Raw genomic sequence first — 24,191 nt, 5'->3', positions numbered from 1 at the left:
GCCCGCTGTGCTGAGCTTCGGAATCTGGTCCTTAGCTGGGAGCCTTGGGTTCTGAACCCCATCCAAAGCGCCCTGAGAACCCCACCTGCAACGGAGAGCTGTCCTAACACCTGGAGCCCAGGCCCCCCTCTGCCGGGGTCTCCGAAACGCCAGGGGTTCATTCACGCATTCATTCATCCAACACAGCCCCAGGGCCTCCTGTGTTCCTGGCAGTAGTGGTAGGTACTGGAGACACAGCCTTGAGTGAGAAGGACTGACCTCGTGTGACTTAAGCTTATGGGTAGTGAGGAGGGAATCCTCGTGTGTAAGCAAATGCATAGACAAGATAACTGAGATTGTGTTATATAGCAAGAAAAAGAGCACCACAGCATAAGGACCAGGGGAAGGATGACTTTAGCGGGTAGTCTAAGGAAGCCTCTCTAAGTCTGAGAAGATGGGATGTTTGAACTGAGACCTCATGGATGAGAAGTAGCCCAGATATGCAAAGTTCTGTAGGAAGCATTCTCTGGAAGAAAAAAAGGCAATTGCAAGGCCCCGTGGTGAAAAGGAGCCTGGGCTGTTCAGAGACAGCAACAAGGCCCCTGTGTCTGGAACAATGCATGGAGACAATGATGAGACATGGGAGAGGAGAGAACAGGGCATAGGGGCTTTGGAAGATTTCGGGGAGGAGACTGGATTCTTTCCTAATCTACAAGGCAAGCCATTGGACAGTGTTTCATGGGGTGGGAGAATCATGCCATCTGATTTATATTTTAACAAGATCCCTCTCGGCCTCTGTGGTGGGAGGTTAAGTCTCAAGTCTCAGCACTATCTCCTTGCAGCCTAAGTTCAGTCCCTAGCCGGAGTGTCCCACAGGGCACAGCAGACTCTCTTATTCACCAGCTTCTCCCCTCAGCAGTGTACTTTAGTAGATCTGCCTGGTCTACTCCCCACTCTGTCTCTGGTGAATCCTCTCACCTGCTGCACCTCTGACCTACACCCCAGTTCTTCTAAGCAAAAATAAAACAATAACATCTTAATTTTAAAAAATCACTCTAGCTGCTGGGTGAAGACTTAACTAAAGAAAAGCAGCATAAAGAAGAGCTAAGAATCTAATTCAGAGGTGGCTGCCTCCACGCCTCCCTCGTGTGGAAGCTGATGTTAGCCCAGTGCAGTACTGGGGTCATCCGAACGCAGGCACATTTTGTGAGTAGAGCCTACAGGACCTGCTACTGGGCTGGACATTCATATGATGGACAGAAGAGTCAGGAAGGACTCCTGGAAACACTCCTGTACTGCTGGTGGGAGTATAATCAGTCAAAGCACTTTGGGAAACTGTCCCGTCACAGCCACTAAAAGTGAACATCCAGACACCCACCAATTCCAATGCCAGGTTCATGCCCAAAAGAAGTGGCTGCTGGGAGGGGAAGGGATCAAAACAGGAGGAAACAGCGCAAGGGACTGTGGTGATGGTGCCCAGGTAGCGATTAGACTGGGATCACACCTGAGAGGAGAGAGCGTACATACAAAAAGGAGGAATGATGTGAACTATACAGAAATAAATAATTAATTTAAAAGAAGTGGCTGCCCTTGTCCACCAAAGCACATTGACAAGAGTGTTCATGTGGCATTATTCGTAATAGCCTCAAACTGCAAACTCCCCAAATGTCCATGAGCAGTAAAGTGGAAAAGTGAGTGGCACATTCACAGTATGGGAGGTAGACAGTAGTGAAAATGAACAATCTGTAATTCAAACACAACATGGATGAATCTCAATATTGAACAAAAAGAAGCCAGACCCAAAAAGTACGTGTCGTAAAATATTACTTAATAAAGAAAATTTTAGAATCTGTCTCGGCTGTCAGAGGTAACGGTGGTAACTCTGACTTCACTTGGGGAGAGGGGTAGAAAAAAGTGCCGGGCGACTTTCGAGATGTTCTAATGTTTTATGTCTTGATCCAAATGCTGGTTATGTGTTTGTGTTCCATTTACAGAATTTTCTTGGAATGTGTGCTAGGACAGATCGACTTGGCTAGCTGTTTATTACATTAGAGCAATGATTCAAGAAGATGATAACTGCTGGGGTCAGTCGTGGTGCCCTGGCAGTATTCAGAGACATTTTGTGTGGATACAGCTGGAGGGATGTGATACGGGCAGGCATCTAGCGGGTAGAGGCCACGTGCCTAGATCTAGGCTTACACCAGCATCCTGTGCACCAGGATGCCACCTTTCTGCGCTCTGCTCCCCTGCCCCTTTATGATAGGGCCTTGGTGGGGAGCAGGACCCATGCCAAGTGACTCTGGCATCTGTGTGTACACGGATCCTGCTACTTCCTGGAGGAAGACATCCCCAAGGGTGCAGGGTACAACCCACAACAAAGAATGAGCTGGTTGGAATGTCAAGCATGCCAATGCTGAGAAACCCAGTCGCAGAAGGAGTTTAACTGATTCCTAGATCTCAGGACAGATCAGGTTTTACACTGGATGGAGGGCAGATGACGTCTTTTATGAAGGTAGTGCTGACTGAGGGAGCAGCGTGTTCGGGAGGTGGAGCCCGAGAGCTCACATGTACCTGTACGTTGGGATGTCTGAGGGGTACCTAAGGGCCACGCAGGCAGAGCTGGCAGTTGAATGTGGAGGCTGCAGCTGAGGGGAGAGGTTAAGGCTGGAGATATAAATTTCAGAGTCCATAGCAGAGAGGTGCTATTTAAAGCTGTAGGGCTAAACAAGATCACAGGGAATGTTTACACAGAGCAGAGAGGTCCAAGGATTGAGTCCAAGGCCAAGCTCATTTAGGGGCTGCAGCCAGTGAGGTGGGAGGAACCAGGACCCAGAGACCAACAGAAGAAAAATTTCAGGATGAAGGGCATGACCAACTATGTCAGAGAAGCCGCCACATGGGTAGGATGAGAATGCCAATTATCCGGCTACCAGCAATTAACAGGTGGCCTTAAAGGTGGCCATTTCCAGCAGAAAGGGAGATGGGGTCAGGCTGGAAACATCTAGAAGCAGAGACAGTCAGCAAAGGCTGTATTAGAAGGGAGTTTCTCTACGGATGAGGGTGAGGTAGAGAAACGGAGCAGTATCTAGAGGGAGAAGGACCCAGGGGGATTTTAAGTAAGTCACATCAAGGAACGTTTGGGTGGGACTGAGTCATTCCTGAGTCAGAAGTGGGTGAGCTAAGAAAGGGGTTCCCACCCAGACGCCGCTCAGGAGTCCTTCTTCAGGCACCGCCACCTTACACTCGCATGTGAGCCCCAGGTCAGAAGGTCATTGACTCTGATCAAGCCCAGCACCCCCCTCAGCTGCGCCCACCTGTCAGCCAAGCCCATCTGCTCTCTATGAAGCCGAATCCATGCTCTCATCCGGCCAAGCCAACCATTCCATCCCAGAATCCTCTCTGCTCCCCACCTTGTCCACCTGCTAAAATCACACTCCAGGGTTCTCAGGCATTTGTTGCCCCCCCCCATACACCCTGTTTTTCTCTTCTTGCAGTGCTTTCCCCAAGAGTTCACATTCAGGCCCTCCCTGGTGGCGCAGCGGGTTAAAACACAGCACTGAGAATCTAAAAGCCACTTCTGCATGAGTTCTATTCCCGCCTGCCCCGGAGGTGACCACATGGCGTGGCAACCTCTCCTGACCCGCCCGCTGCTCCCCTCAGCAGTGTACTTCGTCGATCTGCCTGTTCTGTTCCCCACTCTGTCTCTGGTGAAGCCTCTCGCCACCCCTGAGCCTCTGGCCTATACCCCAGTTCTGTATGCACAAATAAATAAATCTTAAAAAAAAAAAAAGTTCACATTCAAATCCCGCTCACTACGAGGCTGCAAGGCAGCTGTGTAACTCTCTGAACTTCAGTTTCCTCATTGGTAAAATGGGAGGAGGGTGACCCCAAAAGTAGTTGTAGAAGAGACATTCCTGCCTCGGGAAATTTTAGGGTAACCTGAGATAGCATACATGGGCCACGTGACCTTAGTCCATGTGGACCATAATCCATATTTTATTAATCTACCACCTCACTCCTGGGCACCGAGGTCATTGCCAGTTTCTCACTATACGAACAATTCAGTGGTGAGCATCCTTCCATGTGTTGGCATGTATACAGTTACACCAGGACCCTCCCTGGTAGGGCAATGGGTTAAAGCGCAGCACTATGAAGCTGTTCGCAGCCACTGCAGCACAAGTTCGATCCCCAACTAGGGAGCTGACCCACATGGCACAGCAGACCTCTCCTGACCCGCCTGCTGCTCCCCTCAGCAGTGTACTTCGTTAGTCAGCCTGTTCTGCTCCCCACTCTGTCTCTGGTGACTCCTCTCACACCTGCACCTCTGGCCTGTTCTTGTATGCAAAAATGATGAATAAATCTTAAAAAAAAAAAAAAAAGACTGATACCACAGGTACATCTTTAAGTTTAATGATTCTTGGCAAATTACCATCTAAGAAGGTAGCCCTATGAGCCCAGGAAGAAACTTACTGCTCCCCCCAGATTCAGTTCAAGTTCAGATGTCATCTTGACTGGAAAACATTCCCACATTCGACTGTAACACACAGAATCACACACACATGCACACATGTTCTCTCTAGACAAGGAACACACACGCATAAGACAAGGTCACACACCAAGTATGACCCCACCTCCAGCAACCACAGACCATCCCGTAACTGAGTTGAGGTCTCTGGGGACAGAGGCTGGAATCCACACTGTAAGCAAATTATGAGGTCACTCTTAGGCACCCTAAAATTTGAAGACCACTGAGAGATCTTCTAGAGTCATCACTCTACCCCCCATGCCTACAGGGTCAAGGTCCATGGAGGAGCCCAATGAGTGTTTGATGAATGAATAACAGGTTGGCCATTTCCTATTGTAAAATAGGAGTAAGCAGGCCCTCCTTGGTGGCGCAGCGGGTTAAAGCACAGCACTAAGAAGTGATAGTCACTTATGCAAGAATTCAATCCTTGCCCCAGAGGGGACCACATGGCGCAGCAGACCTCTCCCGACCCGCCCGCTGCTCCCCTCAGCAGTGTACTTCATCAGTCGGCCTGTTCTGCTCCCCACTCTGTCTCTGGTGAATCCTCTCACCGCCCCTGCACCTCTGGCCTGTACCCCAGCTCTGTATGCACAAATAAATAAATCTTTAAAATAAAAAAAAAAAACAGGAGTAAGCACATTACGCCTCCATGTAAGAAGACTTCAGTGTTGATATTTACAAAGTGCTCAGCGCCCTGCCACACGGTAAGCACTTCTGGCTGGATATGCACATACACACATGCATATATACATAAATTAATTTGCCCAAGAGGCTAAAGAACCCAGTGTTTATTAAAAACATTCCAACAAAAAAGGAAGGTGGGAACAGAGGGCCCGGCCCACCTGCCCTCTCCCTGTCCCAGAACAGACCCACCAGTTCGGATCCAGCAACCTGGCTCCTCCCCCCTGGGTCAGCCCCAGGGGACCCACCCTGCAGGGCTGAAGCGGGAGGCGAAGCCCTACTCCTCCGGGCAGTGCAGGATGTCGAAGGACACGTAGCCCACTTTGTCCACCTGGTTCACCTCTTTTCGGGAACTCACGCGCCAGAAGAAGTGGTCCTGGCAGAAGTAAGCTTTCCCTGCAGGGGAGAGGCAGGGACAACAGCTGACTCCATCCCTCCACACACAGGAACAGAAGCCCGGTCTCACCGACCCCCCTCCTGCCCTTTCTAGGTCTCTCCAAGGTTTTAGCAAGACACCTCCATCTCACCCGCAGAGATGCTGGCACAGAGCCTGGCACAAGAGGTACACATTCAACATTCACTCATTCATTCAACAAGTCCATTCATTCATTCACCAGTATTTCTCATGCCAAGCAGTGTTCAAGGCACTGCAGCTCTGGAAGAGAAAAGTGTGCGTGTTCTTGGCTGTCTCGGTACCCACACAGCGGTGGGGCGAGATGATTAGCCAGGAAATGGACAAACAAGTGAGGTTCAGTTGGACAATGTTGAGCGCTATGAAGGAATAAAAGCAAGTGTGTGAACAGATGATGAAGGTCGGAGAAGGCCTTGAGAGAAGGTGGCAGGGAACTAGCAGAGCACTGCTTTTTTGACCTTGGGGTGAGGCGGGGGCACCCCCAAGGTGTGCCCACCACTCCCAATACCTCCTTACTCCTAGGCAGTGTGTTGAACGGTGCTGGACAAACAGTATGGCTTAGACTAGGGTGTTTTCAAGAAGATGGGGGAGCACGAATATTTTGGTTGGATGTGAGCAGCAAAAAGCCAACAGAACTCCAGCCTCATAGGTAGGGAAACTGAGGCTCCACCAGAAGAAGCGACTCCCCCAGGGACACACAGCCAAGAGCTGCCATCTTTACCACTCCCTTGTGAGAGTGCAGTGCCTGGCACTCATGTATCTAATAAAAGATTCCGCCTCCTTGCAAAACATGTGTTCTGTCCTGTAAGAGGAAAACATGTTAGAGGCAAGGCATGAAATCTGAGCCCGAGTTCTGGTGGTGTGACCCTGTATGATGAGGGGCGGGGTCCGGGGGCTGGGGATGCCCTTGCCTCTACAGAGAATTTATCTGTGTTGGGGCCATTGCCCAATTGCCAGGGTTTTTTTCTTTCTGGCTCAGCTGACCCATCAAGAAGGCAGGTAAGCCGAGCGTGGCAGGGTCCTCTGACAGCCGTCTGCAGCCCTTACCTCGGTACTGGAAGATGTCGTGCGTGTTCAAGGGCACCCCGGGGAACATCTGATCTACCGGGGTACCTTGTCTAGAATCCACGAGCTGCGACTTCACGTCGAACCTGCACGAGGCGGCGAGGAGACAGGCTGAGGACCCGCGGGCGGATGGAGCGTGGGCGCCCCCTGCCGGCGGCCGCGCGGCCCTCACCTCCAGAAACTCTGCCCGCTGAACAGCAGCACCTTGCCCCCGCCGCGCGGGAGGGCCCCGGTCACCTGGGCCACCTGCGGACCCAAGCCCAGCTTGTCCAGACGCCTGGGACCCAGCACCGACGCGCCTGTGTACATCCAAACTTGGCGTTCTGCAGGGGAGAAAGGCCACACGGTCTAAGGACCGGAAGGAGACCCAAAGTCTCTTGGAATGTGGAGAGGGAGAATCCTTTGAGGCCTTTCCCAGCCTGGTGCCCCAGGCTCTGTGGGAAAGGAGGGAGGCAGGACCCTGCAAGGGACCCCAGGGGCCGAGTGCTGGCACTCAGTGGTCTCCAGCCGGAACCCTTTTCCAGTCCGCCTGGACGTTTCATGAGTTAGTCTCCGAGTGGGAGACGGAGATATGAGGACACTAACCAGAGAAGAAGAAAATCTTCTTGCTGAGGGGATCCTCAAAAGCGGAGTCCAGCTTAGCGGGGAGTGCTGGCCACGTGCTCTTGATAAGGAAGGGGCCCTGCACCTGGTGTCCACTGCCCTCAGAGAGTCGCCAGTACTTCCTGAAGTGCAAAGGGAGTCTCAGGCTGTGGCCCTGAACCGAAGGCCAGCGGGTGGGGAGTACAGGCAGCTCCGTCCTCCAAGCCCCTTCCTCAGCCCCACAGCCCAGCCCCTCACCCGTCCTTAAAGAAATGCAGGTGAGTCCCAATCTCCGCGACGGCGTCAAAGATGTCCACGTTGCAGACATTGTCCTCTGGATCCAAAGACGGTGTAGGGGCCACAGAAGGGCCTGGCGTCGGGGGGCCTGTGGGGCCTACGCCGGGGGGGCCTGTGGGGCCTGCAGTGGGTCGTTCTGAGGGGGGCGCAGGGGGAGGCACTGTGGGGCAGGTGATGGGAGGTGCGGTGGGCTGAGGCTCAGAGGTGGTGGTGGCTGGAGGCTGGGGTGCAGGCTCTGGGCGAGCGCCTAAGGGGAAACACGAGATGAACTCCCTCTTCCTGCACATCCTGAGCTCTTGATTATCTGCTCCCTGAAGTTTATCAAGGAGCCCCCCACTTTAGATGTTGGAGCCTGCTCTCAACAACCACAAGCAGGCTGCCTCCTTCATGCACTGGACTTTCATTCACGCCAGTTTTAATCCCTTAGGGTGTCAGGCCCTGGCTGGACCCATGAATGCAAGACAGGCAGAACCCCCAGCCCCCAGGCTGGAGAGGTGCTTATGAGCACCCCATCCAGGCAGCAACTTAGGGCTTCGAGCTTTATAAACTCGTGTCAGTTCCTTTGATCTTTAAAGAAACCTATGGCACAGTTCTTCAGTATCTCCGTCTTTTAAAATGAGGAAACACAGCCTCCCTGGTGGTGCAATGGGTTAAAGCGCAGCATTATGAAGCTATCACAGCCCCTGCAGCATGAGTTCGATTCCTGTCCTAGGAGCTGACCCACATGGCGCAGCAGACCTTTCTTGTCCGGCCCGCTGCTCCCCTCAGCAGTGAATTTCAGTCCATCTCCTGTTCTGCTCCCCACTCTGTCTCTGGGGAAGCCTCTTACAAACACCCCCTGCATTTCTGGCCTGTACCTCAGTTCTATATGCATAAATAAGTACATCTTTAAAATAAATAAATAAGGAAATATTACTAAAGATAAGTACCCTGGAGGGTAACAATAAAAATACCAAAAACTTTTTATTATATGCCAGGCATTATTCTAACTCTCTCTAACCTCCGAACAACCCCGTGAGGCAAGTGCTACAGTAATTATTAACCCAATATTACAGATGAGAAAACAGAGGGTGAAGTGCCAGGTGCAAGGCCACCCAGCCAGGCAGTGCCGGGACTGGCTTTTGAACCCCGTCTGTCTCATGCTAAACTCAGGGCTCTTTATTGCCACCTCCCAGCACTGGCCAAGTAGCGTTTGCACCCGCTGGCCCAGGGTCCCCAACCTCCCCCCCATCCAGCCCCACAACCTCACCATAGAGAAACTGGATGCCCCTGACATCATCGTCGTGCAGAGGGGGCTGCTCCGTGAAGCTGTACATGGGGTACATGAGTGCCTCTGGCACCGAAGAATGCTCTAAGCCCAGCGCGTGGCCAAACTCGTGCGCTGCCACCAGGAACAGGCTGTACCCTGGAGGGAGAGGGTCTGGGGCTCAGGCCTGGACCAAGCTCCAGCCCCCACCGCCCGCCTGGGCCAGGCGGGAGACGCTGCCCACCTTGGTCGGGACAGAAGCCCCACTTCTTGTCACTGTCGAAGTTCGATGTGGTGGCACACCAGAGGTGCCTGTCGCTGCGGCCCTCTCTGGTACAGGACGAATACTTCTTGCCCAGGAAGGTGAAGGGGAAGACGCACAGTTCCCCGGCTGAGTTGCCGCCGGTCACGGTGGAGTCGACTGGAGAGACCCAGAGCCTTGGGTGAGCGGGCTGGGTGGGCCCAATCAGGAGCTAGAGGCCCCCGGTGGGGGGGGGGGGCTACTCTAAAACAGGCCGCTGTGAGGCCCAGCTGAGACCTGGCTTGGCTGGGGGTGGGGCTGGGGAGAGGAGACCAAGAAGAGGCCGCAGGCTGGGCGGGAAGGCCAGTCTTGAGGGGTGGTGGCAATTGGAAAAGGGGAGGGTGTGATGGTGGAATCCTAAGGTCCTGGTGACCAAGGAGAGAAACAAGCTGCTGAGTGGAGGAGCCATGTTTCTGGGGCCAAATGAATCAGTGGGCGAGGCTACATCTATGAGGAGGGCGGAGGCACCTCGAGGGGGGCAGAAGCCGTAGAGCTTGTCCTGGTCGTAGTTGGCCGTGGTGGCGCACCAGCGGTAGCCGTCGGAGCGGCCCTCTGTGGTGCAGGCGGAGTAGGAGCGGCCCTCAAAGGTGAAGGGGAACACACAAGGCTTGCCGTCCGCGTTGCCGTCCTGGGTGTACAGTCCTAGGGAGGCCCAGACCATCACCCCAAGATGCCACGAGTTTATCGAGACCCCCTCCGTGTGCTCCGCCCCCCTCTCCTCATTCAGACGAGAAACTGGGCTCAAAACTGGGGACAGTCGCTTCCAGGCGATCCAGCACTAATGTCGCCAGAGCTGGGATGTAAACCCAAGCACCAGACCCTCCCTCGAGGGTGCCGGGCGCCCCACCCCTTCCGGGACAACTCCCCCTCCCCCACTCACTCTCGCTGGGGCAGAAGCCAAACTGGCGGTCGGTGTCATAGCTGGCCGTGGTGGCGCACCAGGGCACGCCATCCGAGCGGCCCTCTGTGGTGCAGGAGGAGTAGGAGCGGCCCTCGAAGGTGAAGGGGAAGTGGCAGGGGGCCCCGTTTGCATTTCCGAAGTGGGTTGGAACCACTGCAAGAGGAAGCGACCCCGGGTCAGGACGCCCAATAATGCTGGGAGAAAAGAAGAGGGCGGGGATGGGGCGGCCGAGGACCTCACCGACGCCCTTGCCCAGAGTCCACAACTCTTCGTCGTCGAAGTGCGCGTCTCCCTGAATGCCTGGGCCAGGAGGAAAGGCGTGCGCCAGGAGCCCGTCCTTCCCATCGAAGGCGTAGCCATCTCCGTGCTCTGGAGAAATAGGAGGAAAAGCTCACCCGGCACCACGGCGCAGACTGCGGCCCCCAGGGCGCTACGCCTCCCCCTACCCGACAGAGACGGCAAGGGCCCCCTAAAGCCTGTGTGTCCCTCCCACCCTCTCCCGGCCCCACTCCCCAGGCCCCCCACTCCCGAGTCTCCCATTCTCGTGTTCTCACCCCTCACTCCAAACTGGATGACGATGTCGGCGTCGCGACCGTGCACGCGAGTGAAGGTGAGCGGCGTCACGGCGCTCCAGAGCGCGAAGGCGCGCGCAAAGGCGTCGTCGATCACGTCGCGCGGCAAGTCTTCCGAGTAGTTCTCCACCCTGCGAGCGGAGCCGGCGGGGACAGTCAGCGCTCCCCCCCACGCCTCAGACTTCAGCTAAGCCGAGGGTCCCTGCGCTCCGCGCTGCTGTCTATACGCTCTTCTGACGCGTGTCCACCCTTCGGACACTCTGGCGGCCCGGCGGGAGGCTGGGACTGCGAGCCGCGGGGGCCCGGGGCGGAGCCACTTGCCCCGACTGCACCTTTGGGGAAACCGGGCTCCGGGCTAGAAGACACGGTGTAGGCGCAGGCCTGGGCGCGGGGACTGGCCTCCTTGCGCCCCCACCCGCCCCGCCGGCCCGAGAGCGAGAGCGCACCAGTAGGTGATGTTGTGGTGTTGCCACTTGAGTTCACCCTCAAAGGTCTGGAATCTGCCTATGTCTGGAACGCCGCAGCGCGGGGCTCGCATGGCCTCCAGGGTGGCGCTGTCCAGCTCGCCGGTCTCGGACAGGCTCAGGCGTTTCTGGAGAACCTGCAGCGCCTGACCCAGCTTGTCCCTGCGCATCTCTGCCACGCGTGTGTAGCCATAGCGGTACAGATACTCCTGCAGACAAGGGCCAGACATGGAAACCCAGAGCAATGCGCCCAGGTCTTGGCGCCCCTGGGAGCCACACTGGTGCCAAGGCAGGAATCTCCCCTCCCTGGATGCCCCTGGCATGCCTACCTCAGGGCTCCCTAGGGCTTATTGTGCTCCCCAGCACCTACCCACTCCAGAACCCTTCTGGGTCCTCCCCCACTTCCCATCACCCATTCAGGAAACTCATTCATTCGCCCACCCTTTGCCCTCACTGCCCAGAGCCCCCACCCACTGCCTCCTGCCTGGTCCTGGGCGCCTCCATTGTGCTGATATGCCTCCCGCCCCAGAGAGGTCCCCCAAAGCTGTCCCCCATGTCCTTCCTGGAACTCCTGGCCGGCCCTCCCCAGTTCCAGAAGAGGGTGCTTGCCTACCTCTGCCAGCTGCCTATCGGTGAGGTTGGTTCGCAGGTCCCCTGGGAAGACCACCACGGTAGGCTGATGCCGTGTGGGAGCTGCTGAGCTGCAGTCCAGCACCAGGAGCGCCAGAACCAGGGGCTGCCAGGGGCTCATGGTGACTGAGGTGGTGTCTGGCTGCAGCCTTCCTCCTGGGGGCTTTAAGGAGGCCCTGCTAGCTGAATCAGTGACTCCGCCCTCCCACCAGGACAGCAGGGGCTGACTCAGGGGGTGGTGTGTGTGTGTGTGTGTGTGTCCCCAGCATGAGAAAGCAAAGAAAGGGCTTACACCACCTCCTCTTCCCCCCCTCCACAGTCCCCATTGCCAAGCCTGGCAGGACCCCAGACCCACAGGAAACCACAGCCCTATCATAGAGGAAAGGCTGGGTTTTGCAAACTGCAGAGCTTGTGAGAATTGTATGAAAGGGAGGGGGGAGATGAGGCTGGAGGGTGTCCGGCGCTCTCCCACGACTGGAAGAGACCTCTTTCTGAACCTGACAGCTTCTCCCAGGGGCTCTCCCCTCACAGCTCCCCACACTCCCAGGGCCTGTCCTCTTTTCCCCTTCCCTGGAAGACTTCCTAGACTGATGCCTCTCCCTGTTCCTCCTGGGGGCGGAAGGAGTGGGTTCTGCTAAGCAAGAATTGGGGAATTCCACTGGGCACCCCCTGTCTGCAACAGGCTGAATCCTTCAGGGCAGTAGAGAGGGAAGCTTGTGGCATCAGGAAACCCACAGACAAGGCCTCACTCTTCTTTCAGCGCCTCAGGCAAATGTCCTAAGCACTGAATTTGTTTCCTTGGCTGTAAAGGGGCCCTTTGTCCCTAAATGGATGTGAAGATAAATTGAGATTAAACACCTGAAAGCTTGCTATGGTGCTGCTGTTATCCTCCATAGATGGCTTGATGGCTCTTCATCATCTAAGCCAAGACCAGGACTCCGATCTGGAATCATTTAACTGGGGGGTTTGGGGCTCTAATCCTATCTGACCTAGAGTAAATGCCTTGCCCTCTCTGAGCTTCGAACACTTTAACTGCAAAACAGAGGAAGGGAATGCAGAGGGTAAGGCTGATCTCTCAGGAGCCCTTTCAGTTCTCCAGCCCTGCTCCAACCGGCAGGGCTGGCGCTCCAGCACTAATTTATGCAACCTCCCTCCCTTCTCCACAGCCAGCCAGCCAGCGTGGGGCAAGATCTGTATTTGTGGCCTTCAAGGCATTACTTGGGAAGGACAACAATAGCCACTCAACAAGCTATATTTAAAGAACTTACTATCTGCCAGGCACTTTGTGTGCTTATCTAAGAAACAAGTCTGTGAAATGGAGACAATTAACTTCCTTTATAAGAAAATTGAAGCTCTAGAGTTCACCATGAGCATGAAGCTGTGGTTTTCATTCCAGAACTGTTACCTTCCACCTGCGTGACCTCATGCAAGTCCCGGTACCTCGAGCATTTTTTGAGATTTACTGTGTTGAGTCCCTAAAGTATCTCATTGCATCCTCACCACCCTCTCTCTGTGAGGTAGGTTTAACGAATGGCTCTCCATTTTCAGAGGAAGAAATTGAGGCTCAGAGCAGTCAAGGAAGTTGCCCGTGGTCACACAGCAAATCAATACACAGAACCAGGATTCAAGCCTAGCTCTGAAGGTTTTTTGTTTTTGTTTTTGTTTTTACCATTTATAAGGAGCTGAGTTGACCAGGGTTAGGGAGGGGGTTGAATGAATAGGGGAGGGGACACTTAAAACCTCGGTCCTGGGCCCTCCCTGTCATGCAATGGGTTAAAGCTCAGCACTACAAGCCAGCCAAGCTACAGCCACTTCAGTGCTACTTCAATCCCCAGCCCCAGAGGTGATCCACAAGGTGGGGCAGACCTCTGCTGACCCACCCGCTGTTCTGCTCAGCACTTTACTTCATCCATCTACCTGTTCTACTCCCCACTCTGTCCCACTGCCCCTGCACTTCTGGCCTGCACCCAGTTCTGTATGCATAAATTAATAAATCTTAAATATATATGTATATATGCATGAAGCACATGACTATAATATTAAAAAAAAATAAGACCTCGGTCCTGATCCTTTACTTAGACTGAAGAGGCTCTGGCCTTTGGTAGATCAGAGACCAGAGCAGGGGGCCCTGGGGAACTATACATCAGACCTGAGAGTGTGGGATCATAGAGAATATAATTTTAGAGGTGGAAACAAACAAACAAAAAACCCAAAACCTCTAATGCAAAGCACCTTCTGGTGGCAGGACAACCCAGCAATCCATAAACAGTAACTGTACAAAGTGTGTCATATCTGTGGGCTAGGTCAGCTTTCTCAAGTTCAGCCTTCAGGACAGGGTAACTCCTTGAAGAAGGAGATGTCCTGAGCATCGTAAGCTGTTTAGTAGTCCCCCAGTACCAGCCTCTAGAGGCTAGTAGCACCTCCCCTCCCAGTTGTGGCAACCAGAAATGTTGTGAAACATTGCCAAATGTCCCGAATGGACAGGAAGGGGAAAATCACCCCCCAGGTGAGAACCAGCAGTTGGTTTTTCTATGTGAAGGCGCCAACTGTTTCACCCTATACTCAGACCATTGGTGATGATCCTCAAACCTTCGAAGACAATTTACTCAACACATGCTCAAGTTTTTACAAGCCACGGTGCTAAGTATTAGGGATACAGTAGTGACCGGAATAGCCTTTGTCTCCTGCTCATGGAGTTGGGTCCAGCAGGGGAGAAATTGAATGAGCAATGACCAGCCAGACAAACAGCCTCAGAGGGAGGTGTACAACTCCACTCCAATTGTTGTAGGACAAAGTCTGTTATACGACAGGGAGAGAGGGACACCCCTGAAGCCCCAAAACCTGCCTGCTCTAAGTGGGTTCTGCCATCCGCTGTAACAAGACAAAACATATAAAACTTCAATGAAAAGGGATTTTAATACAGTAAATATACAATATGGAACACAAAGAATATAACGTCTAAATCAAACACCTGATCCCCTCGTGGGCAAAAGTCAACCCAAAAGGGATTGGCCCAGAGCAAGGCCTGAAAACTGCCACAAGACTAAAGCACCTTCTGGCCAGGACCCATGGAAAAGGGTCAGACATGGCCAGACAAATCTGGAAGGAAAAGAGCAAAATCAAAATCAATATAAACACGGCCATAGTCACCTCCCTACAGGCGTCTCACCCACATCTGCCTTCACCAGTCCAGGGTCAGGAAACAAGCCCGGTTTCTTCATCACATGCTTGCTGCTCCATGTGGCTTCCTCAGGTCTCCGTCTTGTTCTCCATCCAGCTTCCTTCTCTCCTTTTGGGTGGGGCAGGGAACCTGGAACTTCTCTTTTTCCTAGGGACCCCCCTGTTACACGATGACCCCCATCATGCAGATGAGGAAACTGAGAGAATTTACCTCTCCGGAGCCCCAGTGGCAGCTAAGAATTATGCTCCGGAGACAAATTGCTTAAGTTCACAACTCAGCTCTGACACTGACTTACAGTGTGATCTGGGCAACTGACAAAGGCTATTCTGGTCATTACTGCATCCCTAATACTTAGCACCATACCTGGCTTACTGAGTGCCTCAGTTCCCCCATCTGCATGATGGGGTAATAATAGTGCTTACCTCATGGGTTGTAAGGATCAAAAGAGTTAGCAGTGCTGCACCAAGCAGTAAATACTTGAAGCTCTAATCATGATGACCTCCGGGTCAGTCAAATTTTTAAACCAAGAGGAGCAGACAGCAAAGTCTGTTCTTGAAGTCAGTTCAGGCAAAGAACCCGACTTTGCTCATCTTGCCCTCCCAGCTTCCTGCTTCCCAACCCCCATTTGGGGGAGAACTTGGCTTTCAACACAGCAATGGTAGGAAGCGTTCTGGTTACCAACATCCCCTTTGCCACTTCCCCTCCTTCCAACACAACATAGTTTGCCAAGTCCGTGGGACAGGAGGCTGAGAATAAGATATGCTGCAAGTCAACACCCTCCACCTTAATAGGGGGCACAGCCTTCACTCTAGGCCTCACTCTAGGCACAGCCTTCACTCCTGCAGGTGGAGGCCCCATTAGAATGGGGAGGGGGCTGATCCTGGATCCCTGAGTCACCAGGTGGATGACACAGCCCTGCAGGCTGCTATTAGTAACTCTATGCCCCTAGACCGGGATCAGCCTCACAAGATGAGGAATCTCTCCCCCTTTGTAGACTGGGGGAACTCCAAGTCGGTTTCTCCCAAACCTATGAGAAGGGATGGGCAGACAGGCCTGGGAACCCTGACAGGAAGTAAGGAAGACACTGGTGTCTGGGATGGAGCAGAAAGGTATGTGTGTACTGCAAGACTTGGCCCCGGGGGAGAGCATCACTCTCCCACCCACAAACTTACCATCTCCCTTGCCCCAGGGTGGTGCAATTCCCAGGCTGACTCTTAGAAGCCTTAATAATAATGTCATACCTCCCACTTACCTGCTTTGAGCTCCTTTCCTAGGAAGCCATAGAGTACAGGCTGGAACCAGAGCTACTGGGCTCACAGCTCCTGCTAAGTGCTTCTGGCTGTGTGACCTTAGACAGGACACTTTCCCTCTCTGATGCCTCCATTTACTCCCTCACCCATAAAATGGGGGAGGAAAAGGTGCTCACTTCAAAGCAGTGTGGAGAGGATTATTATATATTGCGAGGGTTTTTTTCTGCATTTTAGCTCTTATGTTTCTGTCATCCTAGTGCTTTGACCTTTACAAATTAGGACTCAAAATCCCAGTTAACTTTACCACATAGGATTCATGATCTCCCTTTGCTGGTGAGGAACCTGAGAGGCTCAGGGAGCTGTGCCCATCCACACAAGAGCAAGGGGCAGACCTCTCCCCTGAGGCAGAACGGGGTTCTTTCTGCCACCCGAGCTCAGCTCGCACCCTCCTCCCCAGTCTGTGACCTTGCTAAGAGTCAGGGCACGTGGGGACTCTTAAAGGTCCAGCTAGCACTGTCACGTGGCTCATGGCATCTCATTTGCACCAAATGGCAGATCTTTTGAACATCCCGTCTGCCTGAGACTTCAAACCCCCAGGCATTCACTGGCAGCAGAGATCAGAAACATCTTCAAGGTATCAGACACAAGCCCAGAGAAGGGCTTTGAGTTGCTCACTATCACACAGCTGGTGAGTGGCAGAACTCCTGCCCAGGCCTTCTGACTCCAGGTCCCGTGCTCTGAGAGCGGGTCACTGGGTCCGTCAAGAGGGAAGTCTTTGGGGGAAGCAGCTGGAGGAAGAAGGGAGCCCAGAAGTCACCCTGGAGGGGATTATGCCCAGGAACCCACAAAGAGAACAGATGTGGGGTGTTTGGGCTCCAGAGGGGAGAAAATGGGAGGGGGCATGAAACACAGAGAATTAAAGAGGGAGGTAGCAGGAAGAGACAGCGAACATGAAGCGCAATTGCCTTTGACATGAGAGGGTCTGCAGAGGGGAGGGCGCTTGCTCGGAGAAGAAGGGTGAGGCTGGGCCAGCTCCTTGGGCCTTGGCAGTGGATCACCCATGGGCAGGTAAGGCTGTGCCTGGGGCCCCAGCTAAGCAAAAACTGCAGCTCCCAGATATACACATAAACGAATGGGGGGTTCACGGTTTATTTTTTTCAGGGCATTTTAAGTGCACAGCAAAATAGAAGCCAGTACAGAGATTTCTCACATACCTCCTGCACCCGCCCCCCCCCCAACAGAAAACTTCCCCCTCAGCACCTTGTGCCACAATTGTTGAACCTGCTTGGGTCCATCACTGTCACCCAGAGTCCTTAGTTTAACTAGGTGTACATTCTATGGGCTGGCATAGAATGTCTCCAATCATAGGGTCGTTGCACTGCTCAAAATATTTACAATTGGAAAGACATGGAAACAGCCCAAATGCCCAAAAATTGATGACTGGATTAAAAAGATGTGGTACATATACACAATGGAATATTACTCAGCAACCAAAAAAATAAAAAAGAAACACATGTCCTTTGCAGCAACATGGATGGAGCTGGAAAAGATCATGTTTAGTGAGATAAACCAGAAAGGAAAGGAAAAATACCAGATGGTTTCACTCATTGCAGGAGTATAACGGACCAGGCGAGAAAAAAATAATAATGAACAGTTATATACCAGAGACAATTTATGAGGGTGGAGTGGGGAATGGGATCAAAAACAGTGGGGGGAGAGAGCACTGGGCTTTGGTGATGGCACATGGGTGATTTGGTGATGGGAAGGCCAAGGGGATTGCAACTGAGATGGAAAAATGCACAAAATGATGTAAAAATAAACTTTTTTAAAAAAATAAGTAAATAAAGCAGCAATAAACATGGGGGTACAGGTGTCTTTTTGAATCAGTGTTTTCTTGTCTTTTGGGTAGATACCTAGGAATGGGATCCTGCAATCTTTCTTTTAATAAGCCTATGGGGTGATGGAGTCAGCCCACTCAAGCTTGAGACCTCTGTGCTGGTGAAGCTTCACGCCAGCACCGAGAGGGAGGGCTGTCACTCCATTTCCAGATGAAGAAACCAAGCTCAGGAGATGAAGCCACTTGCCCAAGGTCATACAGCTACTACCCCAATCAGAAGGGACTCTAGGCCTTTCGGACTGGAAAATGGATGCTCCTCCCCACAATGTCACAGCAAAGCTGGCATGCAAACAGTTAACCACCAGGTCTTCAGAACTCTGACCAATCAAATCGAGCTGGGTCTAAGTTGCTCCAGCAACTGGAGCAAGCCTCAGGAAGGGGAAGAGAGGTTTGGGGGACATGGTGGGGAGGGGGGGTCAGTTATTATTAACCCTGTCATTTCTGGACCTAGGGATCTGGGATCTGGGGCAGGGGCGCCCAGAATGTTCAAAGCAGTATCTGCTCGAAAGGGTAGTGGGAATAGGTCAATGCTTCAACATCTGGGTCTTGTGTACCCAGGACGCACCAGCCATCAGCCCCAGCTCCAGCCCCCTTCCTAAAAAAAAAGCACTCCTAGAACCAGCCAGAGGGTCTGGCACTGAATACAGCCCTACAACTGTGGCTGCACATCTTTTGAAGAGTGACGCCTGGATTTTACCTCCCTCTTTCTCTCCCGAGACATCCGACTTAATTGCTCTGGGGTGCAGCCTGGGCATTGGGGGCTGTCTTTAAAGCCCCATGATCCTCATAAACATCCAAGACTGAGAACAGCAGTGATCCCAGGGCCCCTGAATCCCATAAGGGATGCCAGATTAAGAACTCTTGGTTTGCATAAACCCCTAAGGCTGGGGACTTATAAAAACGCACATTCTCAAGAGGTTCTGATTCAGCAATCACAGAGGCCCGGAACTGGCTGCTCCCACAGTTTAGAAATCAGTGACAGAGACAACACCCCAAGGTCTGCAGTGACTGAGAGAGAGGCTCAGAGATTCTACCCCTCTTCCCCAATGCACCGGCAACAGAGTTGAAGCAATTGAGAACATTTTGCCCGGAAGTATCCAGAACCAATTTCTGCAGTCCTTCCTTCCCTTGTGCTGCAGAGACATTGCTTCAAAGAACAAGCCCTGAAACAGAGCTCAAGACGCCCTCCCAGGAGGGCCGTTTTCTGGCTGCGCTCTGCCGAGCCCCAGGCCTGCTCTGATGGCCTTTCTTCCCTTTAATCCTGGGACACCCTCATTTGGATGCGATCTGCATACATTTGCATATTGAGTTCCAGCTCCCCCCACCCACCCTCCTCCCCTGTGGCACGTTAGAGGAAAATAAAACTAATGTATTCACCAAGCCTGCTGAGATGTGTTGGAACCTCACGCAGAGCTGGGGCTTTGATACACCTGAAGCCAGGGCTCTGGGATGAAGGGATGGCAGTGGGGAAGCAGGTGCTGGAGAGAATGCACTAGAAGGGTCCTGAGATCTGGAACCAGCACTTCCAGTCCTGTTCCCAGTGATCAGCAATGTGAAATCTCTCCAGGGGGAACAGAAGCAGCACCAGTAGAGGGGGCCAGGGGCTCCCCATTTCAGGGGTGTGAACGGGATTCCCCCAAGCTTCAGAAGGGGTCTGGCTTGGAGATCACTGCTAAGGCTCTCCTAGCTCCATCCTGGGCTCTGATCAAGGGGTCAGGACTGGAGCCCAGCAGAATGTATTTAAGCTGTGTGACCTTGAGTGTGTGACTTTCCCTCCCGGAACCTCAGCTTCTGCATCTCCATACTGGGAGTGACAAGCACACTCAGTGGTGATGGAAGCCATGTCTTCATTCAGTCACCCAGTTATCTCTTCTAGGCTCCTTGTGAGGCTGGCAAGGAATCTGCTAATGGGTGAGTCTTGGGGTGAGCAAACGGCCTCACAAGTTAATAACTCACTATTCTGTGGGAGCCTTGAGCTATTCTGTGGATACCATGTGGAGGAGGCACAGGCTGGAAGCACGGGGTGGGGGGTGAGAGGATTCACCAGACACAGAGCGGGGAGCAGAATAGGCAGATGGACGAAGTACACTGCTGAGGGGAGCAGCAGGAGAGACAGGAGAGGTCTGCCACGCCATGTGGGTGTCACCTCCCTGACAGGGGATCAAACTCAGGCTGCAGTGGCTGTTGATTGCTTCACAGTGCTGTGCTTTAACCTGTTGCACCACCAGGGCGGGCCCTATATTCTGTATTTTATGACACCTTGACATGTTCAATCCTGCCCGTGCACCCAGGGAGGGACTGCCCCTCCCAAGGTGAGTGAATTCCTGTGGACTGAAGACAATTTGCCTGTGGGGAGAAGAGTGCACCCTTGATGTTCCAAGGGAATCCCAAGCCACGCCTCCTGGTGGCCTTTTATCCATTCTTACAGTTCAGGACACATCTATCCCTCCCCCTTCCTAAATCACCCCAAGGTCAGGTACAACCATGGTAGCCCAGGGCCTGAATTAGTCAAATTATCCAGCCCTAAATCTGCCCAGTTCACCTACCTTTTGGGTGGGGGTGAGGGGAGGGGAGAACAACTTCACTGTTCTTCCTACCCAAAACTGTAGCAAAGGTCCTAGCCCGGCTGTCCTTCATTCCTTCTGCCTCTCCACAGCCCTGGTGCTTCCTCTGTGGCCCAGATGGCTGGGGGTGGGCCCTTCTCTTGGGAACTGGGAGTAACAGTTATCTCTTCAATGGCAACTGTCTCCATACCTGAATAACAGCAAAACCCCAGGTGTATTTTAAAACATGGGGTCTTGGCAGGAATGCTGGAAGGCTGGGCTCCCCCAGGGACTTCCCTGCTCTCCACATGATATCCACAGAATAGTTCAAGGCTCCCACGGACCAAGGCTCGGTAAGCCGGGACCTGGAGCTGATATGACGTCATTTCCAACAGGTTCTAATGGCCAAAGCCATCTCAGCCAGCCTGTGTTGGGTGGGTATAGAGAGCCCACCTCTCTGGAGAAGGAGTCTGAAGACTGTGCAGCTGTTACAGGACAAAATCTGTTGCACTCCTGAAGCCCCAAAACCTGCCTGCTCTAAGTGGGTTCTGCCATCCGCTGTAACAAGACAAAACATATAAAACTTCAATGAAAAGGGATTTTAATACAGTAAATATACAATATGGAACACAAAGAATATAACGTCTAAATCAAACACCTGATCCCCTCGTGGGCAAAAGTCAACCCAAAAGGGATTGGCCCAGAGCAAGGCCTGAAAGCTGCCACAGGACTAAAGCACCTTCTGGCCAGGACCCATGGAAAAGGGTCAGAAATGGCCAGACAAGTCTGGGAGGAAAAACGCAAAATCAAAATCAATATAAACACTGCCATAGTCACCTCCCTGCAGGTCTCTCACCCACATCTGCCTTTACCAGTCCATGGTCAGGAAACAAGCCCGGCTTCTTCCTCACAGGCTTGCTGCTCCGTGTGGCTTCCTCAGATCTCCTTGTTCTCCATCCACCTTCCTTCTCTTCTCCTCTTCTCTTCTTTTTTTTTGCTCAGCTCCATCCTCCTGGGTGGGGCAGGGAACCTGGAACTTCCCATTTTCCTAGGGACCCCCCTGTTACACAGCCACCTAATCTCCCAGGGAAGGAGTGGCAGCACCCACTGGAAACCTCCCCTCGGACATCGAGCACCCAGACCTATGATGAGGCTTTTGCCACAGGATTCTCCCACCCAGAACACTGGATCTTAGAGGCAGCTGCCCTGACTCACAGCTGGAGGGCCGCAGGGAGCCCAGGAGCTCTGAGAGGCCCCACCGGCAGCCCTCAGGCCTGTCCTGAGCGCCCTCAGCAGGCCCCTCCTGGCTTCCAGCTCACTTGCGAGCATGTCCTTCACTGCACTGCTGGGCAACCCCAGGAAACTTCTTGGATACGTTATCAGTTTCAATTGCTTGCAACCAAGGGCCCCAATGGGCACAAAGACCATTTCTTCCTTTTCTGCAACCTCCTAAGTGTCTGGCTTCTATCCCAAGCACCACCAAGCCTCATTTCCAAAGCCTCCTGGTCAGAACCTCCAGAAGGTCCCAGAAGCACTTGCTGTGAGTGCACTGTGGCCCGAATCCCCTCACCGCCAGCCCTCTCCTTCCTCAAGTCTCCTCCGCCTGGCCTGCTTCTATTCATGGCACTCTCTCCTGGTCTTCCCAATTTACAAATCATATGTGCATAATCCTCTAGCGCCCCCCTCCACTCCCGAGTCATCGGAACACTTGACCACCTGGGTAATCGCAAGCCACCCTCTGTACTAGCCTGCTCCGTGATAAGAGAGTCCCACCGACTGGGCAGCTTCAACTACAGAAATTTACTTTCTCACCGCTTTGGAGGCTGGAAGTTCAAGATCAAGGTGTCAACAGGGTTGGTTTCTTACAAGACGGCTCTCCTCGGCTCGTACATGGCCCTTCTCCCTCTGGCCTCACACGGTCTCTCGGTCTCTCGGTCTCTCGGTCTCTCGGGGTATGTGTGTGGCCTGATTTCCTCTTCTCACAGGGACAGCTACTGTGCTGGGGTAGGGTCCCCCAATACCTTGGTTTAACTTAATTACTGCTTCAAAGGTCTAATTCCAAATCCAAGCACGTGAGTTTGGACTTGAACCAGTGCATTGGGGGCAGGGCCCGGTTCAGCCCGACCCTCCATCTTCTACCTTCTCCCGGTTACTGCTTGAGCTTCAGCCCACCATGTCTTGCAGAGCAGTAGCTCGGCCCTCTAGTCCCAACTCGTCTTCTTGGTCAGCTGGCCCTGACTCTGCTCAGAAAGCCTCCATGGCTCCCTCGTGCCTCCAGAACAAAAGCGAAACTCCGTAACCTGGTCAACAAGGCCCTTGAGAACCTGGTTCCAAACTGATTTTGCAATACTCACTGCAACTAAGGCCTACAGGGGTGATGTCCCACACCAGCAGCTTGCTAGTCAAAGGATAATTCAGGGACCCACCACACCAGCATCTCCTAGTGTGGGAGCCATGAGAAATGCAGACTTGGGCCAGGCTCCAGACCTGCTGGGTCAGAATCTGCATTATCTGGACAAAGCCCAGGCCCTTTGGATGCCCACTGTTGTCTGAGAGTCTACAGACACAATGGTATCCAGAGAGGGAGGCCCAGAAATAGGTCCTGTGGCCACCTTGTTGAGCCAGAAACGACTTTACCCTGATAGAACCCTCTGATAGAACCCTCCGGCTCACAGGAGTCTGGGTTGCTCAGCAGATGACAATTCTGAGCAAACAAACCAAGGCATCTGACTTCCCAAAGCTATTAAAATGCCTCACTCGCAAGTATAAACAAATGCAAAGGTTGCAGGAGACGGCTCCCTGATGGGAAAGCCAAGGTTCTCATCGCTCATTTCCATGCCACCAACATTTATTGAGGCCAAGTGCCAGGCTGGGTGCTGAGTGCTGAGCCTAACGCTTAAATTAAAGGAGGCTTGCTCTGTCCTGTGAGAGCTCACCAGCCGGTCAGGGAGGCAGGCCTGGCCAGAGACAAGCATTCAGTAACCAGTGTCATGCGAGAGCCCCTGCCCCAGGCCTCCGTCTCTATCCCTCCGCCCCTGCACCCTCAGTTCTTGGAACACTTTATGCTCTGGCTTTAGGATCTTTGTACCTTGATGCCCCCAGCCCGCACCCGCCGTTAGCCCTTCCCATGATGCTTCCTCTCTGCTCCCCGCCACCCTTTGCACACTAAATCTTATTCATCTTTTAAATTTCAGCTGAGATGTCATTCCTTCCAGGAAAATACTGCTGACCACCCCAACCTGGGAAGGGGGGTTCTTCCAAGTTCCCATGACCCCCTCCACCCACCACTTCCTTATTGTGGCATTTTACATCATTTGCACAAAATTTCCTGTTTATTCTTCTATCTTTCCAAAAGCTGAGATCATTATCGGAGCAAATCCTTTTGCCACTATGTTGACTGCATTCACAGGTGTTTCTGAAGCATAGAAAAATAGTAATAGTTGGCTTCACACCCCCCCCCAGCTCATATTATGTGCCAGCAGGGTCTTAAGTGTGTAGTACCGTATTGCTTCAATTGGCCAGCCATTTGGGAAAAAAATAAATTTGGGAATTTGGGGATTGATTCCAGGTGGATGAAAATTTCAATTAAGAAGAAAAAAACAGGTCCCTCCCTGGTGGTGCAATAGGTTAAAGCACAGCCCTGAAAGTGAGCTTCAGTGCAAGTT

At 52.9% G+C, this 24,191-nt stretch overlaps 1 protein-coding gene across 2 annotated transcripts; it reads right to left on the bottom strand.

The window, feature by feature from the left end:
* Positions 1 to 5,290: 5,290 nt before the first annotated feature.
* Positions 5,291 to 15,392, bottom strand: MMP9 (matrix metallopeptidase 9). 2 transcript variants are annotated; one of them, XM_012728213.1, is made up of 14 exons: positions 15,259 to 15,392; positions 11,639 to 11,818; positions 11,008 to 11,234; positions 10,544 to 10,692; positions 10,230 to 10,358; positions 9,969 to 10,142; positions 9,557 to 9,730; positions 9,032 to 9,208; positions 8,791 to 8,946; positions 7,503 to 7,788; positions 7,248 to 7,387; positions 6,835 to 6,985; positions 6,645 to 6,748; positions 5,291 to 5,581 (listed from the first exon to the last, which is right to left on the bottom strand). In XM_012728213.1, the coding sequence occupies exons 2-14, from the start codon at positions 11,774 to 11,776 to the stop codon at positions 5,463 to 5,465; spliced, it is 2,124 nt and encodes a 707-aa protein (XP_012583667.1). In that variant the 5' UTR covers positions 11,777 to 11,818; positions 15,259 to 15,392; the 3' UTR covers positions 5,291 to 5,462. The 2 variants fall into 2 exon arrangements, with proteins under 2 accessions (XP_012583667.1, XP_004687492.1); XM_004687435.2 differs by lacking the exon at positions 15,259 to 15,392 and having other exon boundaries at positions 11,639 to 11,893.
* Positions 15,393 to 24,191: the final 8,799 nt, after the last annotated feature.

Source organism: Condylura cristata, unplaced genomic scaffold (assembly GCF_000260355.1).
Source record: "Condylura cristata isolate star-nosed mole 26May11 unplaced genomic scaffold, ConCri1.0 scaffold00022, whole genome shotgun sequence".
Taxonomy (NCBI): domain Eukaryota; kingdom Metazoa; phylum Chordata; class Mammalia; order Eulipotyphla; family Talpidae; genus Condylura; species Condylura cristata.
The sequence above is the reverse complement of the archived record's forward strand: the minus strand, read 5'-3'. Positions and strand labels throughout refer to the sequence as shown.

What these genes read in the sequence shown, in the direction of transcription:
- MMP9 (XM_012728213.1), bottom strand. Translation starts at nt 11,776, where the DNA reads ATGAGCCCCTGGCAGCCCCTGGTTCTGGCGCTCCTGGTGCTGGACTGC. An exon ending in CCGATAGGCAGCTGGCAGAG is followed by an intron (nt 11,235 to 11,638) that starts GTAGGCAAGCAC and finishes CCTTGTCTGCAG; the next exon opens with GAGTATCTGTACCGCTATGG. An exon ending in GACTCTGGGCAAGGGCGTCG is followed by an intron (nt 10,143 to 10,229) that starts GTGAGGTCCTCG and finishes TTCCTCTTGCAG; the next exon opens with TGGTTCCAACCCACTTCGGA.